At 37.5% G+C, this 24,219-nt stretch overlaps 2 protein-coding genes across 2 annotated transcripts; one reads left to right on the top strand and one right to left on the bottom strand.

Annotated features, from left to right (window-relative positions):
• Positions 1 to 920: 920 nt before the first annotated feature.
• LOC123723077 lies at positions 921 to 5,001 on the top strand. Its single transcript, XM_045685624.1, has 2 exons — positions 921 to 1,329; positions 1,454 to 5,001. The coding sequence occupies exons 1-2, from the start codon at positions 921 to 923 to the stop codon at positions 4,999 to 5,001; spliced, it is 3,957 nt and encodes a 1,318-aa protein (XP_045541580.1).
• A 2,340-nt stretch (positions 5,002 to 7,341) lies between these two features.
• On the bottom strand, positions 7,342 to 22,227 carry LOC123723076. Its single transcript, XM_045685623.1, has 4 exons — positions 22,191 to 22,227; positions 21,538 to 21,651; positions 20,833 to 20,958; positions 7,342 to 8,912 (listed from the first exon to the last, which is right to left on the bottom strand). Exons 1-4 carry the CDS (start codon positions 22,225 to 22,227, stop codon positions 7,342 to 7,344), a joined length of 1,848 nt encoding a protein of 615 aa, XP_045541579.1.
• Positions 22,228 to 24,219: the final 1,992 nt, after the last annotated feature.

Below are 24,219 nucleotides of genomic sequence, written 5' to 3'. Positions count from 1 at the left end.
GAAAGTAACAAATCGATTTTCCATTTTTCCGAATTAAATATAGCAATCATGCACTTAGACGATTCAAATTTATGGTGTAGGTAGGGAATGGTAATAGAGTGATTGAGAGAAAAGAGAAATCGTTTGAGAGTTAATACTTTTCCTGAAATAAATATTTCAATTTCTGAATCGAAAGTAACAAATCGATTTTCCTTTTTTCCGAATTAAATATGGCAATCATGCACTTAGACGATTCAAATTTATGGTGTAGGTAGAGAATGGTAATAGAGTGATTGAGAGAAAACAGAAATCGTTTGAGAGTTAATACTTTTTTTGAAATAAATACTTCAATGTCGGAATCGAAAGTTACAAATCGATTTTTCTTTTATTACGAATTAAATATGGCTGTTGGCGACGTAGTTACCAACTCATGTTACACGTGCCGCTCTTGAACTCGCGTCGCGACAAGTTTAAGATTTCAAACAGTTATCGTCGGTTCTATGTTTATCTTGTGGCGCCACAGCGGGCTGCTAAAGGGTTTCTTTGTTAAATCCTTTATCAACCGATACAGAAAGACGCGCATTGTTTTAACTGAAGCCCGCTAAAGAACGGTGCGGCACAGTGTTACGTTTGTTGGAGCCGCGGCGAACTTAGTATAAATAGCTATTGTAAGTTTTCAAAATTGTCCAATCGTTTGGGAGAAATAAAGGCGTAAGCATCTCCGATCAAGAAGAAGTTTCATTTATACAGTCCACTACAGTTTTGGTCCATCGTCGCCGGATTTATGAAGATTTATGAAAATTTATGAAGAAATTTAATTTTAATTTATGCAAGAATTTATGAAGATTAATTTTGAAGATCATTTTTATTTGTGAAGATTTTGCCTTCGAATTCCTACTTGAAGAGACGTCTTATTTCACGTCAGTCACTGTCAGATCGAGATGGTGATCACCAGGAGCCAAGGTGACGCAGCTGACGCGGAAGAACGAAGACGGCTTCAAGATCGTCAGGAAGAAGAAGCGCAACGTCAGATCGAACTAGAACGAAGACTACGCCTACACCCTGACCCTCCGGCGTCACCCATACTACACCGATCCTATATGGGTGAACGGAGCGGCGATCTAAGGGTTGATCCATTACTCCCTACGACGACCACCACAGATCTTTCGTCGGGGCTTCCGATCCATGAAGACCGTCGAAGATCGCCAACAATGTCGCAACGCTCGAACGTCAGCGTGAACTCGCGACTAAGGCTGGCAGAACTAAAAGCAGCAGAACGGTTGGCTGCCATTAAGAAAAAGGAACTTGAACTGGAGAACAGACCTCGTGAAGAAGTGGCTAGCAGCCGAGGTATCTGTCATCAACGATGACCGGGAGAGCCTGCCCGATGTTCCTTTTACACCTGCTCAAGAACGTGAGAAGGTGGTCGAGTGGTTACACTCAAACCCCCCTGAACCACGGGGGGAGATTGTAGGTGGCCAGCGCAACGAACCTAGGTCCACCCAACGAACTAGATCGCCGACGCCAACCAGAAGAAGTGGCATCGAACAGCTGGCAGCGACATTAGAGAAAATGGCGCGACCACGTTTACGGCATACCGACCTACCGATCTTCTCGGGTGACGTAAACGAGTGGTTGCCGTTTTATGCCGCTTACAAGGATATAACGAACATGTATGGCGTGTCGTCGGCAGAAAATATTCAGCGATTAAGAAGCTGCCTCAAGGGAGAAGCAAGGAACGCTGTCGCGGCGCTACTTCATGCAGCGTCAGACCCTGACATCATTATCAAGACGCTAGAACATTGCTTCGGCAGGCCGGAAGTGCTCATTGACCGAGCGCTAGACGAATTGAAGAGGCTGCCAAAGCCAGGGTCATCGGCGACCGAACTGAACGCGTTCGCTATTAAAGTACAGAACACTGTGTGCGTTCTGCAGACAATAGATAAGAGGGGTTACCTCTATAACCCGCTCTTAGCACGAGAAATCTTAGACAAGTTGAGTCCGCATCTGCGATCCAGATGGTGCGATTACGCACACGAACACGAAGACGCAACAGATCCTGAGATAACGTTGTTGTCACGATTCCTTATGCGCGAAGCTGATCGAACGCTACGCTTCGCATATGCACCAGCAACGAGCACAAGCACGACGAACGCAGCCAAACGGGAGATCAGACCTGACGTCATGATGAAAAAGAAGACGCAACCCGTCTACGCTGTCGCCGAGTACGCAGGAGGTACCATCGTCTGCCCTAGCTGCGAGCAGCAGCACTCGTTGCCAGAGTGCCCGAAATATAAGGAACTCGCTGTCGAACAGCGGTGGGAGCTGGTGAAAGAAAAGAAGATCTGCTTCAGATGTATTAGAAGCAAACACAGGCGCATCGTATGCAGAGCCAAGGCATGCGGTGTGAATGGGTGCCGACGACCTCACCACTCCTCACTGCATGAAGAGGTCAAGCCAGACCCTGAGAAGAAGTCCGACGAAGAAGCTGTACTGTCGGTAGCGCCCAGATCAGCTACCGGCCCTAGAAGTGTTCTTCTGAAGATCTGTCCCGTGGTAATTAGCGGTCCACGGGGGGAGCTCAAGACCCACGCGCTGCTGGATGAAGGAGCAACGACGACCTTGATCGACGAAAGCCTAGCTCAACTGATCGGAGCCGAAGGCCCTTCAGAACCGCTGCACCTTCATGGCGTGAACATGGAACAGAACGAACATTCCAGCCGACGAGTCTCCTTATCGATTCGGGGTCTTAAAGAAGAAAAGTCTTTCGGTTTGAAAGCGCGAACTATACGAGATCTACGTCTGCACAGGCAGTCCATAACCAAAGATCTTTTGAAGGGCGAACATCTGAAAGACCTAGATAGTGAAGAGATAAGCTACGATCAAGCTTGCCCAGGCATCCTAGTAGGAGCAGACCACTGGGAATGTATCGTGTCCCGTGAGTTACGAGTTGGCCGCCCTGATCAGCCAGCGGCATCGCGAACACAGCTCGGTTGGGTGGTACACGGAACGGTGCCACGAACTATAGCACAGACCGAATGCGTGCTACATGTATACGAACCGATACACCAATGCACGAACGACCAAGATATGCACGAACTGATGGAAGATCATTTCACGACCAAAGCTTTCGGAGTTTCACAGAAGTCACACGTCAGCGACGAAGTACAACGAGAAATGAATATCGTCGAGAAATCCATTAAGAGGATCGATGGAGGCTGCAAGAAAGGCCTGCTGTGGCAACATGACCATCACATTGCCAACAAGAGAACCGATTTCCGAACTGATTATATAACAGCAGTCCACTGGATACGCCACGATGCTCGACGATACACACCTTTCGTCGCCCACAGACTCAGAGAGATAGCTGAACTCACGCAGAAGCACGAGTGGCGTTGGCTGCCCACCGATCTAAACGTAGCCGACGATGCGACCCGCCTATCCAATAGTGTAATCAACGTGAACGATCGTTGGTTCCGGGGTCCTGCTTTCTTGCGTAAGCCAGAGTCTGAGTGGCCCACCGAAATAATATCTGAACCGAAAGAGGTGGAAGTTATGCACGTGACAGAAGATAAGAGGAAGACGAACTCCTGGCTACCTGATCCAGAACGCTTCTCTAAATACGAAACTCTCGTCGGGGCAACAGCGCGAGTGATCGCTTTCGTCGACATCCGGATTCGCCGATCTGCTACGCGTCTCGAATATCGTGACCTGGAACAAGCGGAGAGACTGCTCATCCAACACGCGCAACGGCAATGCTTCGGCGAAGAGATGAACCGTATTGAAGCAGGTCGACCTATACAGAAATCATGTAGACTGTACAGACTAGATCCGGTGATCGAAGACGGAGTACTCAAGGTCCGAGGACGCATCGAAGCCGCGTCCACTCCAGCGAGCGTCAAGCGTCCGATCATCCTGGACGACCGACATACGCTCACAAAGCTGATCGTGCTTCGCAAACATTGCGCTGCGGGTCACGCAAATAGAGAACGCGTGATAAATGATCTTTGGCAGCGCTACTGGATCATTCATCTCAGACCAACGGTGCGCACAGTGGAACGGAACTGTGCATTTTGTCGCGTGCGCCGAACCAAGCCGCGACAACCAGTCACCGGAGACCTGCCGCGAGCACGACTCGATCCATTTCATCGTCCTTTCACCAATTGTGGAGTCGACTACTTCGGACCGATGACAGTGAAGATAGGAAGACGCCGCGAAAAGAGGTGGAGTACACTTTTCACGTGTCTCACCTCACGCGCCATCCATATAGAGATAGTAGCATCACTGTCAACAGACTCAGCAATCATGGCCCTACGTCGGATGGCGGCGCGAAAAGGATGGCCACGACTTATGTACTCGGATAACGCTACGAACTTCAGAGGAGAGGGACTGCGGCACCGAATGGAATGGCGGTTTATTCCTCCCGGTGCGCCCAACCAAGGCGGCGCCTGGGAGAGGTTAATCAGATCAGTCAAGACCGCACTGAATGCTGCGATGAAAGAACAAGCGCCCACAGAAGAGGTGCTTCGAACTGTGTTGACTGAAATCGAGTTCTCAGTCAATGCCAGACCACTGACACATGTGAGTGTCGACCCCCTGAACCCAGAGGCGCTTACCCCGAACCATTTTTTATTGGGGTCATCGACGGGAATTCCAATCACCGGATCGTGCGACGCAGCGGATCGACGGACTTGGCGCGCCAGCCAAGCGCTTGCCGACCACTTCTGGCGGCGATGGGTACGAGAGTACCTGCCGACTCTCGTACCACGCGGCGAGTCCGGAAGAGGAGAACGACCACTGCAGACCGGAGACATCGTAGTCATCGCCGACCCAACGCTGCCACGGAACGTGTGGCCACTGGGGGTTGTCTCGCGCACATATCCGGGACCCGACGGCGGCGTGAGAGTCGTCGATGTCAAGACCAGAACAGGAGTCTTCAAGCGGCCCGTCAGTAGGATCGTCGCCTTAGGGATAGAAGAGGCTACGCAAGCTGCGCCGGGGGGAGAGCTGTTGGCGACGTAGTTACCAACTCATGTTACACGTGCCGCTCTTGAACTCGCGTCGCGACAAGTTTAAGATTTCAAACAGTTATCGTCGGTTCTATGTTTATCTTGTGGCGCCACAGCGGGCTGCTAAAGGGTTTCTTTGTTAAATCCTTTATCAACCGATACAGAAAGACGCGCATTGTTTTAACTGAAGCCCGCTAAAGAACGGTGCGGCACAGTGTTACGTTTGTTGGAGCCGCGGCGAACTTAGTATAAATAGCTATTGTAAGTTTTCAAAATTGTCCAATCGTTTGGGAGAAATAAAGGCGTAAGCATCTCCGATCAAGAAGAAGTTTCATTTATACAGTCCACTACAATGGCAATCATGCACTAAGACGTTTCAAATTTATTGTGTAGGTAGAGAATGCTTAGAGAGTGATTGAGAGAAAAGAGAAATCGTTTGAGAGTTAATACTTTTCCTGAAATAAATATTTCAATTTCTGAATCGAAAGTTGCAAATCGATTTTCCTTTTATTTCGAATTAAATATGGCAATCCTGCACTAAGAGGTTTCAAATTTATTGTGTAGGTAGAGAATGCTTAGAGAGTGATTGAGAGAAAAGAGAAATCGTTTGAGAGTTAATACTATTTTTGAAATAAATATTTCAATGTCGGAATCAAAAGTTACAAATCGATTTTCCTTTTATTACGAATTAAATATGACAATCATGCACTAAGACGTTTCAAATTTATTGTGTAGGTAGAGAATGCTTAGAGAGTGATTGAGAGAAAAGATAAATCGTTTGAGAGTTAATACTTTTTCTGAAATATATATTTCAATGTCGGAATCGAAAGTTACAAATCGATTTTCCTTTTATTACGAATTAAATATGGCAATCATGCACTTAGACGTTTCAAATTTTTTGTATAGGTAGAGAATGATTAGGCAGTGATTGAGAGAAAAGAGAAATCGTTTGAGAGTAGATACTTTTCCTGAAATAAATATTTCAATTTCGGAATCGTAAGTAACAAATCGATTTTCAAAAACTTACAAATCTCAAAAATTTAAATATTTATTTCAAAAAAAGTATTAACTCTCAAACGATTTCTGTTTTCTCTCAATCACTCTATTACCATTCTCTACCTACACCATAAATTTGAATCGTCTAAGTGCATGATTGCCATATTTAATTCGGAAAAAAGGAAAATCGATTTGTTACTTTCGATTCAGAAATTGAAATATTTATTTCAGGAAAAGTATTAACTCTCAAACGATTTCTCTTTTCTCTCAATCACTCTCTAATCATTCTCTACCTACACAATAAATTTGAAACGTCTAAGTGCATGATTGCCATAATTATTTCGGAAAAAAAGGAAAATCGATTGGTAACTTTCGATTCCGACATTGAAATATATATTTCAGAAAAAGTATTAACTCTCAAACTATTTCTCTTTTCTCTCAATCACTCTCTAAGCATTCTCTACCTACACAATAAATTTGAAACGTCTTAGTGCATAATTGCCATATTTAATTCGAAATAAAAATAAATCGATTTGTAACTTTCGATTCCGACATTGAAATATATATTTCAGAAAAAGTATTAACTCTCAAACGATTTCTCTTTTCTCTCAATCACTCTATTACCATTCCCTACCTACACCATAAATTTGAATCGTCTAAGTGCATGATTGCTATATTTAATTCGGAAAAAAGGAAAATCGATTTGTTACTTTCGATTCCGACATTGAAATATATATTTCAGAAAAAGTATTAACTCTCAAACGATTTCTCTTTTCTCTCAATCACTCTCTTGCCATTCTCTACCTACACAATAAATTTGAAACGTCCAAGTGCATGATTGGCATATTTAATTCGGAAAAAAAGGAAAATCGATTTGTAACTTTCGATGCCCAGAATTAAAATATTTATTACAGAAAAAGTAAAAACTCTCAAACGATATTTCTTTTCTCTTAATGTCTCTCAAACGACTCTCTAACGATTCGCATTGAAAAAAATAAAAAAAAGTAAAGTGAGGGGGCCAACTTCACACTAGAATTTGAAATTGTTTTTACGGAGAAAGTAGGAACTCTCAAACGATATTTCTTTTCTCTCAAATCCTCTCAAACGATTCTCAAACGATTTGCGTAAAAAAAAGTTAAAAAAATTAAAGTGAGGGGGCCAACTTCACGGAGGTGTGAGAGTGCACTCTTTTCCCATATATTACTGTACTCTTTGGTTAGTTCGTAAAAGGACCATGTTTTATAGTACGTTAATTAAATTGCATCGAATGAGGAACGTATTTGTGTCGTCTGAATAATGAAATATGTAGTGAGAAACGCGGGCATTGCTTCTCACGAACATAACTTCATTGTATCAGTCACCATGAGTGATAAGTATATTGAGTTTGTTCCGAGCGGAACAAAGTTACGTGACAAACAAGGCTCTGCGCCGAGTTGAGTGAAGCGTCGCAAGCGATCCATATATCGGTGACTCTGCCACCTTTTAATATGGAATGGATGAGTACCAACTGCAAGATTAAATGCTGCAACTTGTCTTCTGGATTTTCGCGCCATATGATTAGTTGAAAATCAACATCCGTCTCAGACACCTTGACTTGTCTGTACATCTTAACGATGTCTGCAACGAGGCATATTGGAAACTGACGCCAATTCATCAGGATCTGACGCAACTCTGGTTGGAGAGCTGGACCGACCAAAAGATCCTGATTCAACGACGCTCCATTTGTTCCCGGACACGACGCATCGAAAACAACTCTCACCTTGGTGGTAAGCTTGTCATTTCGCACTACTGCGTGATGTGGTAAATACACCGCATCAGTCGTGTCTTTATCATCGACCTTCTCCATGTGGCCAAGGTCCAAGTATTCATTGATGACCTTGACATATTCTTTCTTCATCTCAGGGTCTCGTAAAAACCGCTTTTCTAAAATAAGAAACCTTTTCTGGGCAATTTGTTTCGAGTCACCATATTTGCATTTTGGATCCGGTGTGCGAAAGGGCAACCTAACCACGTAACGACCAGATTCGTCTCTACGCGTCGTTTCCGTGAACAATCTTTCACACAACTGCTCTTCTTCCGTCAGATATGTTTTCTCAACATCATAATGGTCGGACTCCAACTCCCAGAACTTCCGTAAGAGCTCACTCTCATTTGAATGAGCTGAGTGCAAGCTAACAATAACGTTGTGACATGTTTCCGATTGGCTGCCTCTTTCTTCAACTTCACCAGAAAGGATCCAACCAAATCTAGTATTCTGTGCAAGAGGGTAGCCCGGCGGACCCCTAATCAACCCTTGCAACAGAATTTGGCTGTAGACTTCGGCACCTAACAGAACATCGATTTTGTTGGGTGTGCCAAACGAAGGGTCAGCTAAAACCTCACAAGATAATGAAGGCAACATCGGGACGACAATCTTCCTATCAGGCAAGAGAGACGTCACTTTGTTCATAACATACGCCTTGACAGAGATGACAAAACTGGGGTCGTGACGGGACTGAATTTTCATGGTAACCATGAACTTACAGGCCAATGACGCTTGGGGGTCACCGCCCAGACCTGAGATTACAGTTTTGATGGGATGTCTTTTTAATCCCAATAACTGGACCGCGGACTCCGTAATGAACGAAGCCTGAGACCCCTGGTCTAACAGGGATCTTAAACAAATCAAAGATCCAGTTCTCGCCTCTACATCAATCAAGGCCGTGGCCAAGAGTACGTGTGTACTAGCCTTGGCGAAACACGTCATAGCTCGTGTGGACTCACCCGCTGAAGATGAAGCTGCTTCTGACGCAACAACATCGCTACTAATGGACTGACCTGGATTACTATCATCAGTTTTCGGGGTACTTTTAGGGTGAAGAAGCGTATGATGTCTTCTTCGACAAAGATGACACCTTGTAGATTGCCGGCAGGTATACATGGAGTGGCCTGCGCTCAAACAATTAAAACACAGCCTACTGGTTTGGACAAACCTACGTCGATTTTCTACATCTTCCTGGGCAAACTTTTTACAATTACATAACTTGTGTCCTTTATCAGTACAAAAAACACAACTGATATTATGAGTGGTGGTTACATGTAATGCCGTAGCATTTTTTGGCTTAGTGTTACCTTGCTTATTTACATTATTTGAACCTAGGCATTCTAATGCCCTAAACCTATTTTCTAAGAAAGTTTTAAATTGACTCAGTTCTGGTAATTTATTTGAACAATCGTTAATTAAATTTTCCCACAATTTCCGTGACTCTGGATCAAGTTTTTGGCTGACAATATAAATAACAAGTATGCCCCATGAACCAACGTCAACCCCTAAGTTTTCAAGTGCATGTAAACATTCGTTCGTTGTGTCAAGTAATTCTTTAACGGCACTTGAAGACTCCACGGTGATATTCCTTTGGTTCATGAATCTTTTTAAAATACAATTGGCCAAAAACTTTTTATTGTTATATCTACTCTCCAATTGGGCCCAACAGGTAGTATAATTATCGGCCGTGATGGGTATATGTCGTAACAATTGCTCAGCTTCTCCTTGCAAATGGCTCTTAAGATAATGGAGTCGTTGTACATCGTCTAAACTTGGGTTATTGTGAACGAGAGACACAAACAGGTCTCTAAAACTAGTCCACTCCACATACTTGCCAGAAAACGTTGGGATGTCTATCTTCGGTAGGCGTACACAGGGACCTTTGGATTCGCTATTTGAAGATTGTGTTATCGGCGCAGTCGCCCGCAATTTCACCAAGGCTCCTTTTAATTTCGATTTAAATTCAATATAAATCTCCTCAACTTCATCGAAGCGATCTGATTTATAATAATCAGAGGATTCAAACTCTGTGCCTTCCGATTCAAAAATCATCCTCTGATGACCCTCCTTAAACGATGTCCAACACTCCTCCAAATTATCCAAACGCGTTTCGACATTTGACAATGTTATCTTATCCTTTGACTGTTTGCCAAAATTTATTTTGTTTTTAATTATTCTGTTTTTAATATCCTCCTGATACTTGAGCAAACGATCCATATTTAAAATGATAAATAAGAAGGATACTTTAACACAAGACACTGATACTAAACACGCAACAAATAAAAAAAAAAACAAACAATAAAATAAAACGATCAAATCAAGTAATAAGATACAAGGTAAGTAGAAAACACTAGTCCAAAGTTGAATGCAAAAGTTTTACAAGTTTATTAATTATTCGAAATACTACAAGTGTAAGGGACTCGATATTAAATTTTACTAAGTCCAAATTACAAAAAAACAGAAATGATACAAGAAAGGTCGGGTGTAATAGTCGTTTAATTAGGATTAGCCGCAAGCACGTATAAACAATTAAATCAAACGCTTGCGTGAATTTATATCGTACAGCGCCATCTAGTGTCTTTAGAACAAAAACTTAACAACTTTTTGTAACATCCTTAAATGTTTAAAAACAAAAGAGTTCACTGACGCAACATTGTTTTTTTAAATCAAAAGATGGAAAACGATAAAACGGCCACCTGAATTCGTCGAAATAGCGAAGTGACCGTTGTCCATAGACAACTGCAAATACAGATGCGTTGCCTACCTTTAATTAATGAAGAAGGGAACGCAGAGTAAGAAATTTAGGAATAATTTTTTATTTCATTAAAAAAAATTAAACAATTCTGATTATTACTGAGCACTTAGTACACTTATAGCAGTTTTAAATCAATTTTTTTTAGATGTTATAATCATATTCATTATTTGAAAATTAATACAAAATCTTAAAAAAAGTACTCACTTCAATATTAATTAAAAACAGTAAAAGCAAGTTTATACAAAACATTTTTCATCTAACCAAAAAAGTATTTACATAAACTAAGTATAAAAAGGCAATCTTGCGAACGCAGAACATTACAGAGACAAAAAAAATCGTTTAAAATTATCGTAAAAAAGATTTACGATCCAACAAGCAAGAAAGGTGAGTCCGTTCGTAGTATCTACTCTACATACTTACCCCTCTGCGTTACGGGCGTAAGTTATGTTAATTTTTTTTGCACATTTCTTTCTTTGCATATTAAGAGTTACTAGACTAGTTTATAACACATGGGATAGCTGGGAAAGAACCCAGGACAGTAACCAGTCCGCTCCGGTAAGGTGCTTAAGAAACATGCCATCGACGCTCATTGGATATGTACATCAATGATAATAGCATCTACCTATAATATATAAAATTCTCGTGTCACAGTTTTCGTCACCGTACTCCTCCGAAACGGCTTGATCGATTCTCATGACATTTTGTGAGCATATTCAGTAGGTCTGAGAATCAGCCAACATCTATTTTTCATAACCCCCTCCCCATTTTTTTTTAACTGCACGCGGACGGAGTCGCGGGCGACAGCTAGTATTATATAAATTTTTAAAAGAAGAACAGTGGAGACTGTAATTGTAAAATAGAGTAAATATTTTCCTATTAGTTTAAGAGGTAATTCATTCAATTAAAGTTAATTATCAGTTCAATTAAAATAAAGTTTTCTATCAGGTTAAATGAACCCTTAAGTCTTTTAAAATATACGATAATTCTCCATCTCAAAATGGTAATTGAAAAAGGCAAAAGTTTGTTCTAATCTGAAGTGGACGGATTGTCTCGCCGATAGCCAATCTCAGTTCAATCTCTAAGTTGTTAAATTAAAAACTTACATAAAGACTTTGTACAAAAGAAAAGGTAAAAACCAACGTATGATCTTCATAGTAATAGTTGGTAACGGATAGCTAATATTAGAGAAACATTGAATTGACTTCAATTACCATAGTGGATTACTTACCTAATAAGAATACGTTTACACCCCTGTTTTAATATCTTCAGCTATATGTCACAATGTCTATACAGTATGTTCTTAGTGATAATGACAGCGCCATCTGTCGCTCTCCCTTCGTAAAAAATAATGGTGTCGACCTAATAGGCGTGACAATTCATCCTTTAAATGGCTTTGGTACGACATATTACTACAGGACGTAAGGGAAATGTTACAAAAGTTTTATCAGATTGAGAACTGAAATATTCCATTTGGTGTAGTGATTGTGGTTGTCATTTAAATTAAATTCAACAAGATACAAAATAAAATTAATTAATTAGGCTAGAATTTGTTAATATGTAGTTTTAACTGAAAATTAAACATAACTAAACTGTTGCACACTAACAGCCGTACACAAAGACGTTTAATGGTCCATCTTCAGTATATATTTTGTATTAGGAATCTATATCAAGGAATTTACGCTAAGTAAGAATTAAGGAAAGAAATAGATAGACGTGTGGGTAACGCCTGGAAACAATTCTGGAGCTTCAAAGATATTATGACAAATCGAGATATCAGCATGTTTATCAAGCGAAAGCTTTTTGATACCTGTATTCTACCTATAATGACATACGGTTGTCAGACTTGGGCAATCACAAAGGCTCAAAATAAAAAAAAAATCAGTGTGCCAGAATGCCATGGATAGAAGTATGATGGGCGTGAGATTGTCGGACAGAATAAGAATTTCAAATGTCAAGAAGCATACCAGAGCAAAAGACGTCACATTCGTAGCCAAAAAGCTGAAATGGAAATGGGCGGGCCATACTATTAGAGGAAAGGAAAAATGGTCGAAATTAATAATGCACTGGTATACTAAACACAAGAACAGAAAAAGAGGTAGACCATGTACACTTTGGGTAGACGAGATAAAAGCAGTAGCGGGGAGTGCATGGCCCAGAACAGCGAGAGACAGAAGAATGTGGTCCAAAATGGAGGAGGCCTTTGTCAAATTGACACACGGACAATGATTGTTTTTTTTATTAATTATAACGTTAAATTATGTTTGTTTGTTTATTGTCTGAATAAAGGCTTATATTATTATTATTATATTATTATAAGAATTAAAGAGCCTTGAGTAAGGCAGTAAGCTATTTAAGATTTTACGTTTGCTTGTGCACTTAAGTAGAAAATTTGCTGAACAACTATTTGGTAAAGTTTCTAGTTCGTGTGTAGAAGGCAATTAAACCAGTACCTATCTTGTTTCATGCTTAACGCAAGAAGACGTTTGATAGACAGACGATTTAACTTTTTGTATTAACGTTTGGTTAAATAACTAAAAATAATAGTTAAGTGATTTTTATAAGATACCAGCTGTAAGTGACATGCGACATCAATAACCTTCCGGTTAAAGGTTAACGCGCATTGCTTCACTCATTGTCCTGCCGACACAGCTCTCCGCTTCTTTGTTTCCTTATTTGCTTTGTTACGGGGACAATTATCTTTGTGAAGATACGGTAATGTGTTGTTATTTCAAACATTTCTAGCGTTATTTTCATTTAAAATAAGCAACGACCGTTATTACCTTAATGACAGTTTATTCTAGCAAAAAGTATATTTGTTACTAGTTTTATAATAAATTGTTTTGAAAGATGTTGAAATAATCTATTTGTGAGTACTATCTATCATTGCATTATTTCACACACTCAGTTGAAATCTGTTCTAATGTTATAAAGAGAAATGATTTGTATTTTTGTATGTAACTAATAAACTCAAAAGCTATGGAATGATTTCATATGTATAATTCATATGCCATTAGATAGCTACATTATTACACAATGAATTTGGGGTATACTTATTACAAGATTTTTTTTAGTTTCTTGCAAACGAAGTCAGGGGAAAACTAGCTTTTCTATTAATTTTATCTCATAACTGGAATATCACGTTCATAAAGTAATTTATTAATACTGAAATGTAGTAAAATATGGTCCCTCTTATTTTAGAAGTTGACAAATGAGTGAGCGGCCCCTGAATTCGCTGAAATAGCGAAGCGATAGCTGCCTATAGACATCAGCAATTGCAGATGCGTTACCTTTCTTTAATTGACGGAGGAGAGGCGCTCAGAAAGAAGACATTTCCCCTTCCTATGCGTCTTCCTTCCGCCCTCCTCCGTCAACCCACTTCCCCTTTCAAGCCTTTCTTAACGAGAAAATGGGAGACTTAAATTAGGCCTCCGGCACGATACTTCTATTAAAACGATGCTTTAATTTAATGCTTATTTTTATATGTAATTGTTTTGTTCTTTACATTTGCTAAATTAAAATTTAATTATTTCAATAAATTCCCTTACAATTTTACTCCACGTTTAACACTGTAGGGGATTAGAGCAAAGTCGGTATAATTAGGTAGAAAATATTTTTTCGCTACTCCTTAATCGGATTAAACGGGTGTTGTTAAATCCAAACAACCTCTGTTTTTTTAAACACAGTTATTCATGGGTGTATTTTTTATTTCAAAATGATTACTCATTATGTTTTACCATATAACATTTTTTATCATCCAATTGAGACTTTTAAGGGATGAATTATGAAAAAAAAATCTCACAAAAACTCTATACAAATTTTCAAGTCTGAGTCTTAATAGTTTTGCCTGTTTGTTGTTACATATATTATAATTGATTCGCTTTGTTTATTTTTTATAATTTGCTCTTATGTTTACGTGCTTGAGCATTTATAACAAATTTTCTAGAATTTTATGTTCTATTAAAACAAAATTTCTAGCAGTATATTCACATATCTTGCATAATCTCCAACAAAGTTTCACTTTGATATTTGGACAGTTTAGTGAGAGGTGTCCAAGAATGCATGCAAAGTCCTGTGAATAACTTTATAGGGTTGTGATTAAACAGCGGCGTGCAATTGTATTAAACGCATAGCTGAGCTCGAAGCGTTATCTGCATACCCCCACCCAGTCCACACTGGCTACCAATGATACCTTTTGAATGTTATTAAATAGGCTATAGGACAGATAATACTCGTAAAATAGGTTTTTCCGCATCATCCATTACCTTGAGAACGATGAGAATTGCGGGAAATTATAACTACTTTGTTGATTTGATTACTTGTTTATAATAAACGTAAGCAAATGAAATAAAGTTATTTTTTTCCATGCATCATCAACAAAGTCATCGTTGGTAAGAGATGCTGTAGATGTCTTTAAGCATCATCACAAACATAAGTCACTTGTCGACCTCATTTAATGTTCTTTCAATTACGATTAGAAAATATTAGTCCAAATAAATTGTACATTATTTATGTATATTGTATGATAGGTATATAAATGCTAAAGATTGTTAACGTCAACAACCAGAGCAGGAATGAACTTTACAATTAATGTAATGTTTCAGCAGACTCCACATTTTAATACCTGCTGGAAAATTAATTTGAAATAACTGATACCGGATTGAATTTAACTTCGAACGTCATTTAACTTTCACAAACAGTAAATGTGAAAGATTATTTATTGAACTGGTAAAGTTCGTAATTTATTCGGCTAAAGCACGACTTGAGAATGTACGCCTGCCCTAGGCGACCGAAGTACTTAATGGCCTATAAAAAGGTTAAAGGTAATGTTTGAAACAGCAATATAGATAAAATGACATGAAAGTACCGCTTAGAAAGGTCAAGCTTATAACTGTGTCATAAGTATGAAAATTATAATAGTACTTGCTGGCGCCCGCGATTGCGTCCGCGCGATATTAAAAATAACTTAATAAGTAGCTGATGAGTTCTTTCAGACTATGTTCGACATCTGTGTCAAATTTCATCAAGATCCGTTGAACCGTTCTGGAGATACCTTCAAACAGACATCCATCCATGTATCCTTCTATCCATCCATACATCCATCTAAACATTTATAATATTAGTAAGAACTAAGATTATGCTCGGACATCGCGGACATCGGACATAGCGGTATTCATGAAATCAGATAAGAAGTTAAATTTATACTTGAATGCAAAAAACTCTTATCTCACCTTATACTTGCTGTACACAAACTGTAAATGTTTATAACACCGTTCACATTTCCGTTTTTTTAATACAAAAACAAAACAATCACTTACATACTTAACTAAAAGTTGTTTTAACTTAATGTATACTATTTAAGTTTAAACAATGAAAAGCTTTGACGCAAAAGTTCAGATAGTTAAGAGATATCCGAGGGCTGAACGGTGACTTACCAGCTTGTATATTTTTATATAAATACATTTCATGTTTTTCATGTCATTAACGACCCGGTCTTGTGACTACTTGTGACAACTTTTTATATTCCTACCAATTATGTGTCTTGAATTACGCGAAATTCATTGAATGATTTCGTATTTTTTAGCCGACTTCAAAAAGAAGGAGGTTATCAATTCGACTGTATTTTTTTTTTTTTTTTTTTTTTTTTTTATGTGTGTTACCTCGAAACTCCGCCCCTGGTGGTCCGATTTTGATGAAAAATATTTTAATCGAAAGGAAGTGCTTGCAGGTGGGTCCCATTTTTTTGTTTTTTTTTAAAAATAACTAGAAGACTAGTAGATTTTGAATATAGCTTCAAAATTTGTTGTGAAAATTAGGGACATTTTTGCTCTCAGCGCTTACGTAGGCTAAACTATAGGACCTACATAAAAATGATGTATGGCGAATTGTAGCTCTTTAAATGTGCTAAATAAAAGTCAGCGATAGCATATATCTATCTTTTATAGTTTTCTCACAATAACCATTTTTTTCTTCAGAAACATCAATTAAATTCATGCCCTATTTCCGACGCTATTATTCGAGTTCAGTATTAACCCTTATGTAAATAAACATGTTCATTATCAAGAAAATTTAGTGTAGATTATATTTGCAATTGAAACTATATCATTCTGTCTAATAGTTTAGGAGATATCGTAAGAATAAAATTACGCGGAAACGAAAAATGCTACACGAAAAGCTCAATTTTGCTTTCTGGGCTTACGTAGGTCAAACTATATGACTTAAATAAAAATGATGTATGGAGTAATTATAGATCCTTAAATTTGCTAAATAACAGTCTTCGGTGGAATATATCTATCATCTATGGATGTCTCACAAAAACCATGTTATTGTGAACAAACTTCGATTAAAATGCACACGAAAAACAGCGTCGTAAGCTTACGGCGCTATTATATTATATTCGATATGAATCCTTATCCAAATAAATATGTTTGATGGCTAGAGTATTAAATGCAGATTACATTAGCCTTTAAACTATGTAATTCTGAACAATAGTTTGGGAGATATTAAATAATTAAAAACTACGCGCATTCGAAAAATGCTAGTGCGGCGCGCGGCTGGACAAAATTAAAGGCACGCTACGATGTATTAGTTCGTTAATTTTCAATTTGTATACCGTTTTTGATAATTATTTCATTGTTTAAAGGATAAGTGGTTATCTGCTGCATTCTAAATTAGTTTTTGAATTGAAGTACACACATATCAAATAGGAAAGTCCTTTTCTTTATTTGTCTTATTTATGTCTTTATATGTATTAAGGAAATTTGTAATTGAACTTCAAATTCACTAAAAATTGTGAAATAAAACAAAAATTTTAAGAAAAAAAAAATAGCCGACTTCAAAAAAAAAACAATCTCAAACAAAATGCACTCAAAAGTAACCTAAAAAAACCAATTTCAAACAAAATGCACTCAAAAGTAACCTAAAAAAACCAATTTCAAACAAAATGCACTCAAAAGTAACATAAAAAAATAATTTTAAACAAAATGCATTCAAAAGTACCATAAAAAACAATCTCAAACAAATTGCACTAAAAAGAAACAAAATAATGACATGAAAACTTCTTTCTTTCTTTCTCCTCTCTTTCAAAAACCCTCTAAACTCTAAAGAAAGTTCTCTTCTTTCATGTAACATGTCTATATTGTATAATTATTGTTATTTTGAAGTCGGTTTCGGCCTAAGTAGGGACATAAACGTAAGTATGTCTCATACATCTCAAATATAAAATGTATAATATTAAATTTACTTCGGCCGACACCGACTGCGAAATAACAATAATTATACAATATAGACATGTTACAAGAAAGAAGAGAACTTTCTTTAGAGTTTAGAGGGTTTTTGAAAGAGAGGAGAAAGAAAGAAAGAAGTTTTCATGTCATTATTTTGTTTCTTTTTAGTGCAATTTGTTTGAGATTGTTTTTTATGGTACTTTTGAATGCATTTTGTTTAAAATTATTTTTTTATGTTACTTTTGAGTGCATTTTGTTTGAAATTGGTTTTTTTAGGTTACTTTTGAGTGCATTTTGTTTGAAATTGGTTTTTTTAGGTTACTTTTGAGTGCATTTTGTTTGAGATTGTTTTTTTTTTGAAGTCGGCTATTTTTTTTTCAAGTTGAATGGTCGATAAACTTTCGTGTGGTCGCGTCCGTTGCACTTCGAAGCGCGTTTCCGTCCGATTTGGTTTTTACGATGTTCTCTTTGAGGCGTCAAGCCGCCGATACAACGGTGACAATGTTTTCGTTACACAAACCGCCGCCCACTTTTATGGCTTTTCTTCACCTTGTAATACAGTGTTTTAAGCTTTAAAATGTTATCTAAATTTTAATATTTTATGAAATGTAAAGCGCTATACAGTCATATTTTTTGGCTAATTTGTACAAAAAAAAAATACATCGAACATGTTAAATATAAACGAAAGCGTTACACAAAACCGGGCATCAAATAATTAATTATACAAACACGTAAATCGACAAAAAATATTCATTTACGTACACTTAAATAAGTATTCTTACAAAATACTGATAATAAAAAAAATCCACAAACACATTGTTTTGTTTATTGTTCTAATACTATGACTATTTATAAAGATGTTTACGATTTTTCAAACCTTTACAGTCTTTGGTAATACTTAACAAAGATTAATCCTTGAAGCAACAAAAACAGTAACATCGCCAACTTTGTAAAATAAATGTCAAAACAACATTTTAGAGTAAGTCTCCCGTTTTTACAATCGCCCTCAATGATCCGTTGCAAGCTTAAAACAGTTTGTTATTATCAAACATGGTACACTAAAATAAGCATTATGACTAATGTAATACATTTCATAATCGCGTGCAGTAAATGTGAAACTAATAAATATGTATTCGAAAGTTGGTTGTAAGAAGTATATTATTTTATAAATTCAATAAAAAAGGCTAACATGGACACGACCACACGAAAAATATGTCCAATTTTGATATGAATTATTGCTCGCAAGAAAACAACTGCACGGCAAATGGAGGCGAGAAAAATTATACATTCGAAGTTGGATCCATGTTTTTCTTATTAAAACAATTAACTATGTTTTTAATAATAGGTACATGCTCGCTAAAGGCAAAAACAATTGAAATTAATATTAAAATTTTTACTGCATTTATTATTGACAAATGCTATGCTACTAGCGTATCTTTCTTAAACATGAAATGAACCATTAATGTTTTTTTTTACGAAAATAAACGATTATATTTTTCCTATAATTCGAATTTAGTGTTAAAGAACTTCGTTCATAGGCTACCTATAAAAACTTGGGTTATTAAATAAAAAATAACCTATTCGATAAGTCATTTGAGAGACGAACTAATGTATAAGTCATACCTGTAATTATTAAATTATTTAAAGGTCGAACGCATTGCTTGGAAGCCAGTTCAACAACAGCACAAGTTAAACTAGAATCATAAGCGAAAAAGAACTCTACAGACGTTTATTTACAATTCACTTCGCAAAATTATATTTTATGAAATTTATGATTAATACCCTTTTATAAAATGCCTATGATACAAATGAGTTTGTTAAAGACATTAATTCCTTAAATATGACAACATTTGATAAAGTAAAAAGTTCTTTTTTACATGGACGCATTACGACGACTGAATTTAAAAAGTTAATTTAATACCATAAACCATGACCATAGGGTTATGGTCTCTTATGGTAATGGTTTATGGCAATAAGGGTAATGAAACGAAATTTGTTGAGACACATTTTATTGTCATTCACAGGTGCGTTCTAACTCTCTATAACTACATATACACATGGAAGTGTTTGTATTTGCTATACATTTGTTTATCCTAATTCCTAGCTTCAAATTAAATTGATAAATGTAACATGGAGTCTGGCAACACACTGAATCAAATAGATACAAAAATGGATAATATGAAAATTATAAAGAACGTAATATGTATATATACGTTATTTTTTCAAGTGTGTTCTCAAAAATAAAATATATTTCTTTTCCAAAATATACAAAACAATGAAACTTCTTCAATAAAACCCAAAATATAATTACCGCCCTTACGTTGGTTTTCTATTGTAACTATTATTTAAATAAAAAAACTTATTAACTTACTGCAAATATTAATATTGTTAATATTCCTAATAAAAAGAAGTAAATTATTAGCCGAAATTATTTTTAGAAGATAACTACCACGAAAGAAGTTGGCACTACTGGATATTTCCTCAGAATATCAAAAGTCATGAATCAAAAGCAGGCAAAAGTAGATAGAAAATGAACACCCAATCCCTTCTTAAAAAAATATTTTGTAACATTTCAAAAGATTATCGAAATAGTTCATAAACAATTAAAATCTTTCAGTAAATTTCAATTACATTAACATATTAAATAAAAAAAAATTGTAGTACAAAATGATAAGGAGTACAATATTTTTTTAACGTAAACATAATATACAATAAGTACACCAAAATTTGTTAATTTTTTTTTTAAATTTGTAAAGTAATTTATATCAAAGCTCAAAAGAATAATATTAATTAAATTATCTTAGATCTCTAGTATTCTGAAATACATTTATTTTTATTTATTTATTTTTATTTGCTAAGGTACAATTAAAGTTATAAATATAAAGAAACTAGCTGTCACCCACGACTACGTCCGCATGGAAATAAAAAAAACTTAATAAATAGCCTATATGTTCTACATCTATGTCAAATTTAATCAAGATCCATTGAGCTGTTCCGGGGATACCTTCAAACAAACATCCATCTAAACTTTCCCATTTAAATATTAAGAAGTATTAAGATAGTTACCGAACGCGAAGATGTCAGCTTTTGTGAGATGTGTGAAGTCCTCTTGTAACACTTCCTTGGGGAGATAGCGACAGTCACCTTCCTCCACCAGCGGTGAAGAAACGCACGTCACATGACCCAAGTCACCTACACAAAATACTCTTTTAATGGTCTGATTCCTTTAAAACTAAAAACATTGACATCAAATATAATATTTTGTCAAATATAATCTTTGTTATTCTCTTTATAATGCTCTAAGCTTTGAATAAGTCGCCCTTGGATTATTTGATAAATTTAAATCAATACAAATTCAGCAGATTGTTTTTATAAGATTTCACTTCGCAAAATATGAAAAAAGTATCAAGAACGTGAAATCGTATCATACAAGAGATCGGCGGATTGATCAAAACCTCTTTGATCTTTGAATCACGCGCTTCTTACTTATATTACAAGCTGTTTAATCTATTACAGCCTAAATGCATAATACCCCCTACTCAAAAATCAACCCAATTGGCAATGCTTTTAAGGTTGATAATTGATTATCATGTTTTAAAATATATTACTAAATGTAATAAAACAGACTACTACCATTTGAATATTATAAGGTGTTTAATTATTTATAAGCTTCCCGTTATATTTAACTTTATCACTTGGTGTTAAAGTTGAAATTGCAATGCGTTGTAATGTTAATTTTAGATGTTTCAGCAATGGTGTGTTGGGTGTGACCTGTCAGAATGTTGAGTGGTAGCAGGCGCGGGATGTAAACATCGGCGGTCGGTGCGATCTCCGCCGCCGGGAAGCCGGGAATCGAACCCAGAACGCTGCGGCAGCGGCGACCAGCTGCGAGGTATATGCCACAATTTTGCGATGACCCATTTTATTATTTATATGTATTATTTTCTCGATTAATTTGCATATGATACAATGTATTTCTTATCAGCCAGTGTGTTTAATGCTCGCCACGTCGAAGCCCCCAAAGATATTTGGAAAAGACATCTTGTTACCTTAAACTTGAAGGAGATCGAATGTTGATTTTCGTTATAGCGGATAATTTAAGATTCCTACGAGAACTATGAGATATATATATAATATCTGTACGTCTGTTCAGGCAGAGAAAACTAAACCTAACGATTTAGTATAGAACAATAGACCACACACAAATTGACTAACTTGATTGTATTGTCTTATAATATCATCATCGCTTCCTTCAACGTAAGACTACGCTCGCTGCCGGTGGTCGCTTCCTGTGTACAGTTTCTACCAATTACAAAGAGTTTCTACCAATTACAGCCGGAAACGACGGCCTGGATAATGAGATTAAATCATTTAATCGCGACGTTTTGATGCTTACTAAGTGCTCTGCTCAGCTGATTTCTTACCAGGGCTGATCCTTCTATCATGGTTACGAAAAACCATAACCAGTATGCAGGTCTTCGATTTAAATTTAATAATATTACTTGCGCAATGACAGAAAAACAAGACAAATGGCTGGAATCCATCCTTATGTAGTAGACGTAACGCGCGTTCGAACGAAAACGTTTGAATCATCGGTCCTTGTGCGTACTGCAAAAACTGACGCCAGCAACTTGTTCCACAAGTTGCTGGCGTCAGTTTTTCCATCCAAGTACGACGTGGGGGCCTTCAAAATTAGAGTACATACCGTACCATCTTTAGACCACATCATCACTTCATCAGGTGGGATCGTGGTCAAGCGCTAGCTTACTTAAAAAAAATTGCTCCCAGAAGATTGATTATAAATTTTACTGATAAACTAAAACGGTGTTGGTATCGGACACATTATAACAATTACAATAAAATCCGGGGGATGTGAGCACAAACATCCCGCATGTCGGATCAGGTCACCGACAGTCAGACGTACAGTCGGGCAATTACCGCAACTGTTTGTACAGAAATATTACTAAATCGGGGAATCAAACCCGCGTACGTTTCCCAACAATTCTGACACATTTTGTATCATTACTAGTAATTGATTTAATTGCATAAGGGCTCGTTCACAATGTTACTTTCTTGATTTAAAAATCTTATAGCTAAAAGATTTCAATACAAATTACACATACATATATTCTTTCCTTATTTCTTTCTATATATTCCTACTAGCTGTCGCACGTGACTCCTTTTTTGATTAACTGTGCCGAATCTTTGTCTGTCCCGGTTACGCTGTTATTTCAAAAATCCTTGTCTCAATGTACCTTCCCAACACACAACCGACCTTCAAAGAGATTTGGAATCGTGGATTGAAGCTCTAGAAGGGAATGGTTTGAAGATTAGTAGGAAGAAGACCGAACATATGTCTTGCGTATTTGACGGAGTAACAAATGGAGATGATATTCGCATTTTCGTAGATCAAGTAGCTCTGCCAAAAGTTAATAGTTTCAAATATCTAGGATCCATAATAAGCCACGATGGAAAAATAGACGATGATGTGCAGCATAGAACCGCTACGGCATGGCTTAAATGGCGACAACTCACAGGCGTACTTTGCGACACTAGAATACCGTTAAAACTAAAAGGAAAAGTCTACAAAACTGCGGTAAGGCCGGCTTTGTTGTATGGCTCAGAATGCTGGGCCACCAACAAACAACACGTGAACCGGCTACACAGCACGGAGATGCGCATGTTACGCTGGTCAGCGGGTGTCACCCTAATGGACAAGATAAGAAACGAATATGTAAGAGGAAGTTTTAAAGTCGCTCCCATTTCTGAAAAATTAAAAGAGAGACGTTTGCGTTGGTATGGTCATGTTCAGAGGCGACCCGAAGATCACATGGTTAAGCTGGCCTTAAACTTGCCCACGACGACGCGAAATCGCGGAAGACCACCGACCACTTGGCTGACGACGATCCAAAAGGATCTAAAAGAAATTGACCTTGACGAACAAGACTCCAGGAATCGTGCTGTCTGGAGAATTAGGACAAGGAAGGCCGACCCCAAATAATTGGGAAAAGGCATAGATATAGATAGAATGTACCTTCCCAACACTGTGGAAACGTGCATATGTTACGCCTGTTCATAAGAAAGGTTCGAGAACCGATGTGACCAATTACAGACCAGTTTCAAAATTGTGTGTACTTGCTAAAGTACTCGAAAAATAATATACAATCAGCTATACGCAGCTTTGAAACATTCATTTAGTAGCGTCCAGCATGGGTTCCTTCGAGGTCGGTCCACCACCTCCAATCTCGTCATCCTTAATGACTTCATAACTGGAGCGATGGACAAAGGAAAGCAAGTCGATGTGGTTTACACTGATTATAGCAAATGCTTCGATCGAATTGACCATAAGATGTTGCTATACAAGCTACAACTGATAGGCATACGTGGAGACCTTCTTAGATGGTATTCGTCGTATATATCTAATCGCTCGCAGGCCGTTGTCATAAATAACTA

Source organism: Papilio machaon, chromosome W (genome assembly GCF_912999745.1).
Source record: "Papilio machaon chromosome W, ilPapMach1.1, whole genome shotgun sequence".
Taxonomy (NCBI): domain Eukaryota; kingdom Metazoa; phylum Arthropoda; class Insecta; order Lepidoptera; family Papilionidae; genus Papilio; species Papilio machaon.
This window is presented reverse-complemented; position numbering and strand designations above follow the sequence as displayed.

Coding starts and splice junctions, on each gene's coding strand:
- LOC123723076 (XM_045685623.1), bottom strand. CDS start 22,227: ATGGTTTTTCGTAACCATGATAGAAGGATCAGCCCTG. Junction 21,652..22,190: donor TGATAGAAGGATCAGCCCTG/GTAAGAAATCAG, acceptor TATACCTCGCAG/CTGGTCGCCGCTGCCGCAGC. Junction 8,913..20,832: donor AGCTGACATCTTCGCGTTCG/GTAACTATCTTA, acceptor GTTTGAGCGCAG/GCCACTCCATGTATACCTGC.
- LOC123723077 (XM_045685624.1), top strand. CDS start 921: ATGGTGATCACCAGGAGCCAAGGTGACGCAGCTGACGCGGAAGAACGA. Junction 1,330..1,453: donor AGAAGTGGCTAGCAGCCGAG/GTATCTGTCATC, acceptor GGGAGATTGTAG/GTGGCCAGCGCAACGAACCT.